This window comes from Giraffa tippelskirchi, chromosome 7, assembly GCF_054371585.1.
Source record: "Giraffa tippelskirchi isolate mGirTip1 chromosome 7, T2T-mGirTip1v1.2.pri, whole genome shotgun sequence".
In the NCBI taxonomy this organism is placed as follows: Eukaryota; Metazoa; Chordata; class Mammalia; order Artiodactyla; family Giraffidae; genus Giraffa; species Giraffa tippelskirchi.
Genome location: NC_137281.1, coordinates 85,727,738 through 85,737,467, shown reverse-complemented (window position 1 = coordinate 85,737,467; position 9,730 = coordinate 85,727,738). Strand labels below are relative to the sequence as shown.

The 9,730-nt window shown below is 37.0% G+C and overlaps 1 protein-coding gene across 1 annotated transcript in view; it reads right to left on the bottom strand.

Annotated features, from left to right (window-relative positions):
• Positions 1-327: 327 nt before the first annotated feature.
• Positions 328-9,730, bottom strand: part of ARIH1 (ariadne RBR E3 ubiquitin protein ligase 1) — a 105,601-nt gene continuing 96,198 nt past the window's right edge. Inside the window, exons 11-14 of the mRNA XM_081506319.1 lie at positions 9,629-9,686; positions 3,254-3,514; positions 2,080-2,192; positions 328-1,120 (exon numbers count right to left, since the gene is read on the bottom strand). Of these exons, the coding sequence (XP_081362445.1) occupies positions 1,036-1,120; positions 2,080-2,192; positions 3,254-3,514; positions 9,629-9,686 (517 nt within the window). The 3' untranslated portion in view covers positions 328-1,035. The remainder of the gene's footprint in view (positions 1,121-2,079; positions 2,193-3,253; positions 3,515-9,628; positions 9,687-9,730) is intronic.

The window sequence follows — 9,730 nt, the reverse complement described above, 5'->3', positions numbered from 1 at the left end:
CTGCGGAGAGGGATGAGGTTGGAGACTGGGTCATTCTTCAATGGCAGCAACAAAGCTCCCTGTTGCAGCCCTTATCAGGCCACGGCATTTAGTCAGAGCTTGACCTCTCTGTGCCCGACCAGGAGCTGGCAATTTCCAGGCATGAGACCCAGGGCCAGCAACAAATACATCAAAACCAGAGAGAGCAAAGTAATTTCAGGAAAGGGCAATCAAAGAACTCTAGTTAGGTGTTCCAGAGGTGCTAAACCAACACACCTTTTATCCCAACCCTCAACCCTGGAAAGATAAAGCAAACTGAAAGAAAATGCACAGCAAATAGACATAATCTTGAAGATTTTTAAAGAATAAATATTTTTTGTAATTAAACATTATGCAAACACGTGCCACGCTTGCTTTGTCCATGCATATGCACTATATACAATTTTGAAAAATACTGTGTTGTCCTCTTGTTTTAAAAGTCATATACAAAGTTTTTTTTGTTTTTTTGTTTAATTCCTCTTTCTGCCTACCCTCTTACCCGCCCCAAGAATTTTTACAAGGAACTAATCATTATTCACTCATGACCTTGGGGTATGAGAGAGAGACAGTCTGTGTGTGTGGGTGTATCTGTATGTGTAGGGGAGAAACGGGAGAGGTCCTTTACCAAAGTACAACAAAATGGCTGGTTTGGACATGAAAAGCAGTGTCAAGGAGCTGTTTTAAATTTTAACTGTACTACACTCAGGAAAAAGAAAATGAAAAAAAAGGAGTCAGCTTTGAGAATGAAGCTACGTTACAAGTTAAAGTTGGAGGGCTTTTAGTGTGTCTGTCACACTTTTGTTGGCGGCCTAGAATACTGTTGTACAATGGTTTATCTACCTTTTTTTTTTTATTACAATATAATTTACTTAAACTTTCCGTTAACAAAACAGAATTCTGGTACTACAGACCAGCGGTGTCAGAATAGGCTTAGTGCCTCCTTGTTTGTGTTTGTTTTAATTGCATGAGCACTCTAGATGGTAAAGTTTTCAGAGTTCATTTTATGCAGGGCCATTCTCAGTCCTCAATGTACTCCCACAGATCTTTTTCATAGCCTTCATGCACATGCTGTAACAAAACCCTTCGTCGACTCTCACAGTATCTGTAATCAAAGAGAAAAAAACAAAACAAAACACCTGTTGTCAGCCTCTAATAATTTTTTTTTTTTAAAAGAGGCATTTACTTGTTTTTTAGGGCTCCCTATAGTTTATCCAGACATAGAACCAAGCACCTGTTTTTAAAAGGTATATTTTTAGTTCTAGATGTAAAGACATGACTATTTCTAATTTTCAGAAGGTATTTTTCAGAGTTTCTAGTTTGGGGAAATTAATCCCAGAGCAATAAAAAGGCCTTAGAAATTATCTGATTCAATCTTATCATTCTACAGGTAAGTAAACAGTTTTAGGAAGAAGTAATTTCAGGGGGTATTTATTCACAACCGTAAAATCTTAAAGTACTAGTGGTAGCTATAATTAGCTACTCAGGACTAAATTTTCAAGTCTTGCAAATTCCCAGAGGTTTCTACTACTATTAAAGAGAAAACAACTTTTGCCAAAAAACAACTTTTGGAGAAAGAGCTCTATGTGAGAAAGCAAACATTTTGCATCTTTTACTTAAGAGGTGACATCTCTTTCAGTATCATCTATCCCTAGGACAAAGTCAATCTCTCCTTAGAAAATCAAATCTTAGAAAAAAATCTTTACATAAAGTCTGGGTAGCTCACTTGCCAAGAGCCATGATCCACATGATCCCTAGGCCAGGGCCAGCATGTTATTCTCACCCCTCATCCTAACAGTCACTTGCCCTTTTTGGGCTCCTTCTTCCTGACAGGGTAATAACTACATAAATAAAGCCACATGGAAGAAGCAGGATCAGCCAGTAGGACAAATGGGTGATTTCCTCCCTGTGCCCAAAGGACAGAAGCAATATGTGAGAAACATGGCAGCCTTTCAGTTATTGAATATGCTAAACCCAAGTTTCACCATCATTTAACTTCACCACTATGGCATATCAGACCACCAGTGGCAGACATTTTTGCTCAACAACTAAAAATAAACTTACCTGTACTTATCTTGTACTTTCTGCTTTATATCCTGCAGAGAGTCTTGGGAAATATCTCGTTCGAGGTAACCCGAGAGCACCTCTGTGGCATTCTCTAGATCTGCTTGGTTATTCTGCAAGAGGAAGAAGAATATACAGTAAATTCTGCCTTCAAAAGAAAGCTAAGAGATAAACCATCTTAGCTGCTTCGTTGATAGACTATACTCAACACCAATTTCCACAGGTGGTCAACTGCACCTCTAAAGTCCTTCATCACTTCCACCTCTAACAACTTGATTTCTCTTTGTTCCTCTCAGGAGAACTTTTTAACTATAAAAAGAACCAAACATTTATCCATTACCTCTGGAAGAATACCAAGTACAATTTGAAAGTACTTAAGAAAATGTTTTGGAAATCCTCTAGCTCTGAAAACTATTACGCTAAAGCGTGAGAACAAACAGAAATGCATTATTCTTTGTATCTAGCTAGATACCTATCTTATCAGAAAACACTGTATGGAAGATTAAAATTTTGTTATCTGTTACTAATATAGCTAGTTCTGCACATTTACTCATCTAAATTCCCATCTGCTAGTCACTGTTACTATCTAGCCATCTATCCACATCAATACTGCATGCATAAATTTTAAATGAGCATCTCTACTAAAAAAAAACTTTACTGTTGAAAGGCCCCTTTTAGTCACTACTTCTCCACAAAAGACAAGCACCATATTTACTTCTAATACCATGTTATTAGTTTTACCTGAATAGACATTTGAAAGAACTTAGGATGTGCCAGGTGTTACATAAGCATTATACATGGGATTGTCTCACTTAAACATCTTAACATGTCTAGAAAAGTATTATCCCCATTCTAAAATAGAGATATAGAAGAGGTTAAGTAATTTGCCTCAAGTCAACAGAGCTAAAAAGTGATGAAGTCAAGATTCAAATTCAGGACTAATTCCAGAGCCTGCACACTTAATCACACTAGCTGGCTAGCTAGCTGGCTAAACCAAACCAATTTGAATGTAGTTTACAGCAAGACATCTGAATTTTTTGTACCTTCCTAACCAACACTAAACTTTTGATCCACATTTGGGGGCAAAGAGTAATCTTTAAAACTCTTATCTATAAAGATAAGTAGTCCTATGACACACAGGTGGTTTTTTTACCCACTCAGTAACTATTCCTACCTCAAAGATAATGGACTGGTTATTCTTTTTGAGGTAGAAAGCGAAGACATAAGTGTACATGAGTGTGGCACGACACTGGCAGAGGACATCAACTGCTTTCTTCAGGAACTGCACCTCAATCCAGGACATGTTGTGCTGTTGCATCTCTTCCATTTTCTGCTTCACCTGAGCATATAGTTTGTGCTCAAAGCGGAGACTCTGCATGTGGTTCATATAGCGATTACAGTAGAACAGGTACCTCTGCAGGGCTGCCCTAGATCTCTGTCCCATTAAGAAAAATTAAGGTCACATAATTATAACAAATTTATTACAGGTACACAAAACCTAATATCATATTTACTGATGAAACGGAATAGGAATTTAGGCTAAAATCAAGAACAAAGAGACATCTATTGCTACCTCTGTTACTTAATATTTTTTGAATGTCCTATAGCTGTACTTTCCAATATAGCAGCCAGCAGTCACATATGGCTATTAACATTGAAAATTCAGTTTCTTAGTGTTGCAGTCAGTGTCTACCAAATCAGATAGTGGTATTAAGAACATTTCCATCATTATGAATATTCTACTTGAGAGCTCTGTTCTACAGTGTGCAGTAAGGTGCATCAATATTTTAAAGTAAAAAACAAAAGAGAGGCAACCAGATATCATATAACACCTAATATAATGCAACAGAAACTACCCAGTACATTTAACACCAGTTAAGTGTTCTGTGTTCTTTCCACATCCCTCACCAAATCATCTGAATTCAAGTACCTAGAATTAACCACTAGTTTCAGCAAGTTTAGGGATAGAAGAACCTATTAAATAAAACCAGGGAGTTGCAGCTGGGAAATCCAGTATATGAAAAATGCTACAGCACAAAAATGACTTAAGTTTCCTCAACAAATAAATGGCAAAAGAAGGAAAAAAAGCCCCAAAACATGAAATGACCTATAGATTATAACATCACATCCAACTTGTGGACCTATATGGATCCTCATTTGACCAATTATAAAAGAAAGTTTATGAGATAAATGGGGACACTGGAACATTGGAACACATATTAACAAAATACTGCTTCAAAAATATATAATAAATATATAGCATAATTATAAAATAAAATAACATATAATAAATATACAAACATAAATACTACTACAGTAGTATATTAAAGTACATGAAGTACTAAAAAATATGATGAAGTATGAAGAACTAAAGAGCCTCTTGATGAAAGTGAAAGAGGAGAGTGACAAAGCTTAAAGCTCAACATTCAGAAAACTAAGATCATGGCATCTGGTCCCATCACTTCATGGCAAATAGATGGGCAAACAGTGGAAACAGTAAGAGACTTTATTTTTTTGGGCTCCAAAATCATTGCAGATGGTGATTGCAGCCATGAAATTAAAAGAAGCTTACTCCTTGGAAGGAAAGTTATGACCAACCTAGACAGCATATTAAAAAGCAGAGACATTACTTTGCCGACAAAGGTCGTCTAGTCAAGGTTATGGTTTTTCCAATAGTCATGTATGGATGTGAGAGTTGGACTATAAAGAAAGCTGAGCGCCAAAGAATTGATGCTTTTGAACTGTGGTGTTGGAGAAGACTCTTGAGAGTCCCTTGGACTGCAAGGAGATCCAACCAGTCCATCCTAAAGGAGATCAGTACTGGGTGTTCATTGGAAGGTCGGATGTTGAAGCTGAAACTCCAATACTTTGGCCACCTGATGTGAAGAGCTGACTCATCTGAAAAGATCCTGACACTGGGAAAGATTGAGGGCAGGAGGAGAAGAGGACGACAGAGGATGAGATGGTGGGATGGCATCACCAACTCAATGGACATGAGTTTGGGAGGGCTCTGGGAGTTGGCGTTGGACAGGGAGGCCTGGAGTGCTGCAGCTAACAGTCGGACACGACTGAGCAACTGAACTGAACTGATTTAAATATACGATATCAGGTCTAAATTTGTTTTATATTATTTATCATACTGCAAAAATAATTCACATGGGTCTCTCTTATTATACTATAAATGTTAAGGAGATACACTTTTAAAAAAGTAATCTTGGGACTTGCCCAGTGGTCCAGTGGTTAAGACTTTGAGCTCCCGCTGCAGGGCAGAATGGGTTTGATCCCTGGTCAGGGAACTAAGATTCCACAGTTCAGTTCAGTTCAGTTGCTCAGTCGTGTCCGACTCTTTGCGACCCCATGGACTGCAGCGTGTCAGGCTTCACTGAACCTCCAATACTTTGGCCACCTGATGCGAAGAAGTGACTCACTGGAACAGACCCCGATGCTGGGAAAGATTGAAGGCAGGAGAAGGGGACAACAGAGGATGAGATGGTTGGATGGCATCACCAACTCGACGGACATGAGTTTGAGCAAGATTCCACAAGCAGCCAAAAAAATAATTTTCTTCATATTAAGTACGAGACATAACAAGATTAAAAAGAAGCAATCTTGTTATAACTCTAGTACTTAATATCTAAAAAACGACTGTTGAATGTAACTACTATAGAAGTGTTTCTTACCACACCCATGTATTTCTTTTCTTTAACCATCATCTCCTCCTCCTCTCCTCATGCCTAAGGCCTACAAACAGTACAGATACTACAAGGCTCTATGATTGGTCTCTTGCTCAGAAACACTAACTCTGAACCACAGAACTAGCCAATCACATGATCCAGTATCTTACAACATGGAAATACCCAAAAAAACCTACACAAGTCATATTATTTTAGCAGTTAGGTAGGTATTAAATCAATGCTTACACAGTGGAAAATTATGCCAATCATATCTAAAAATACTATGACAATTATATCTATTTGTTATTAGATAAAAATAATAGTATTGCTATTAGATATGATTATACATAATAAAATTACGCCAATTATTTCTAAAAATAGAATATGTAGAGAATAATATACTTGGCATTTTACCTCTATACAAAGCACTAATATTTTCAAGCCTGTCAAATTCCCAAGATGAAATGTAAAACCTAAATCATGCATTAAAATGTATGTTATAGGAACTAATATGACTAAGAATTCTCAAACAGCTTGCATCATTAAAATAATTTTAAAATTCAATATGGGGGAAAAAAAAACACCCATACTACCGCTGCAAATAATACCCATTTTTAAATGAAATGCCAGAATCTGGATTGAGAAATGCAATATCCTGAAAACGTTTTGGAAAAACACACAAAACAATAACCTGATTGCTTAGAACATGGGTAGGCAATCCAGCTGCTGCCTATTTTTGTTTTCAAAGTTAACTTGAAACACTGCCATGTCTACTCCTTTAAGTCTATGGCTGAGTCAGCAAGCATTACAGGAGAAGGACAGAACTGAATAACTCTGACAGACTGTCTAGTCTGCAAAGCTGAAAATATTTACTACCTGACCACTCACAGAAGTATACTGACTCCGGGTTAGTAGATAAGAAAATTTAGGGAATTCCCTGGCAATCCGGTGGTTAGGACTGTGCTCTGACAGCCAGGGACCCGGGTTCAATCCCTAGTTGGAAAACTAACATTCCACAAGCTGCACAGTGTAGTCACAGAAAAGAAGAAAAAAGTACCATCTATGTTCTTTCTGTACTGTGTGCCAACCTTCTAGTACTTTTTTAAGAACTACAACTGCCTAAAAATGGAAAACAAACAAACGAACTACAAATGCTGAGAAGTGGGCAACAGAGGGTGAGATGGTTGCATTGTACCACTGACTCAACAGACATGAGTCTGAGCAAACACAGGGAATGGAATAGTGAAGGACAGGGAAGCCTTGCAAACTGTAGTCCATGGGGTCACAAAGAGTCGGACACAACTTAGCAACAACAATATAACATAAATAGAATCATGTGACAGAGATCACAGTATGCTGTCTGTTGACACTGGCTTTTTCACTCAGCACGGTGCTCGTGACATCTAAATTGCTAAGTGGATCAACAGTTCATTTTTTGTTATCACTGAATAATATTTCACAGTATGGATTACCATGGTTTGTTTAATCATTCACCAATTAAGGGAAGTTTTAGATGTTTCCAGTTTGGGACTACAACAAATAAAGCTGCTATGAACCACTATTTTACAAAAAAAAAAAAACCTACAATTGAGAAAACACTAGGCCAGAGTATGGACGTAGAGGAAGTGAGGAAAGAATAAGCTAGGTGTGTGTGCCATGGTATGCTCCATTCTGGGAGGTATGGCTCCTACTAAATAAACAAATACAGTCAACTCATATAAACCCCTTTCCCTGTACACTCACAGGATCAGAAGGTTCTAGTTTAGTCCAATATATATGACCTAGAAAAATAATGCAATCTAACGTCTACAATCTACACATTAAAAGGGCTGAGAAGCTCTGTCCAATAACCCACCCTCCTTGCAGATCTCAGAAAGGAATTCTACCAGCACCCAAACACTTACCAGGTAAGGCCAAGGATAACCCATTGTCAGCAAATTCTGGCTAGATCTAGCTAGACTACTAAAGAACCTGCATGCCAATGCAGGAGATGTAAGAGACCCAAGTTCGATCTATGGGTCAGGAAGATCCCCTGAAGAAGGAATTGGCAATCTACTCCAGTATTCTTGCTTGGAGAACCCCATGAACAGAGGAGCCTGGCAGGCTACAGTCCATGGGCTGGCAAAGAGGTGGACATGACTGAAGCAACTTAGCACAAAAAAACTAAAAGCCCACCATGGTAATTAGGAAAAATATAATGCTACATAAGAGAAAAACAACATTTTTTTATGGGTTGAAAAAAATATTATCAAAATTAGAAGAAAACTTTAGGACAAAAGCAGAAGCCAGAAGTGGGGAAAAGCTAAGATTTAAAAACAAACAAACCTGAAACAGAAGGAGATGCAATGACAAACTGAGCTGAATAAAAATGAAAGAGAGGAATCAATTCAAAATGGACGGTGGGAAAGGCATCACTCTCATTGTAGAGTTTTTTATACAAAGGTTACATGGGATGATGTTTCTCAAATTATAGTCTAAGGATACTAGAGGGAACTTGAGTAGGGGTGCCAAATAATCTAGTTTAAACAGATCATGGAAATTCTTAGATATTAAAAATCTGAAAATAACCTGAAGAAAACACAAACACTCTGGACCACCTGAATAAATTTATGAGAATCAATGCTTTCAGGTCTTACATTTGTAAAATGGCTACAATTGGCATCAAGCCATATTACTTTAACTGCACCAGAGTTGAGAATAAGTGACAGGAAATACATTAATAATAAATTCTGATCAAATCAAATTTTGATGCACTGTAGGGGTGAAAAGGCAGTAGTGGATATATAGAAAACTGATGGGAGAACAAATTATCATGTGGTACTTAGTAGTATAGTAATACTAAATTCAAAAATTCTGGGTCTTAGTCTATCAACAGTAATTTAATTTCAACAAATAACTTATCTGTCTAATTAGTTTTTAGTTGAGTTTCATTGGTTGTAGGTTTCTTCATTTGGTTGTATAGCTGCTTAAAATAGTCCAGCTGGTTTTACTTCAAACACAGTTAATATAGTAATATTATAATGAATACAATGTAAACCAACATTATAATCTGTGGTTTTCTTCCCCCTTTAAAAGGATCACAAATATTGTAAACATCTGTAATATGACGGTCTAGGTTATGTAAATATATTCTTTTGTATTTACAGTAATTTAAATAAATTTTAAAGGAGTCTTTGAAAAGTGAAATAATAACAAACAGATCGTGTTCTGGCTTGCATCTTGGCAAGACAAGTCATTTTAAAAGATTCTGGGAGGAGAAATGGGGAATTTCAATACAGAATGTATGAATGTAAGGGATGACTAAATTCTAGAATTCTACTATTCAGGCAGAATTACCAGGCTGAAAGGAACTCACAGTGTTACTGAATCTAATCCCTACCAAGGGTTTGAATCCCTTCTTCTATAAAAGTGGGTTATTTACTTATTCAGTAATAGGAAAATCCCTACCTCCTGAGACAGCTCATTTCAAGTTACCTAAAATCATTAGAGCTTCTTGATGAACAATGAAGTAATTAATTAATTAATTAAAAAGAAGTGAGGCTGCATATAAATAGCAGCAGTGCCATTTAACAAACACTGTTCTTTAGACTCTCTGCTGGGAAGGGAAAATCTTGCTACTGAAGTCTACTGAAACCTAGAAGTATGCTATATGACTAGACTGAATTTTTTTAAAATGCAGACAAACCTGTAAATAGAAATACTCCTAATATGTATTTTGCATAAGATTCCCTTTCTACATGTACACAGATATACAGTATTTATAAGAGTATCCTTTAACAAATCTTTCAGAATTGAACTCTTTTGCTAAATTATTCCCTAATCAACATGTAACGCACATTCCTGTTCAACCATAACCTGAAAATCAATGTACTTACCTCCTGTGCGTCTCTTGCTGCCTTTGCATCATCCTCATTATAGCGGTTACAGTTGTACCTGAAGTAAGTAAAGAGGATTCCATAAAGCCATAAATCAATGAA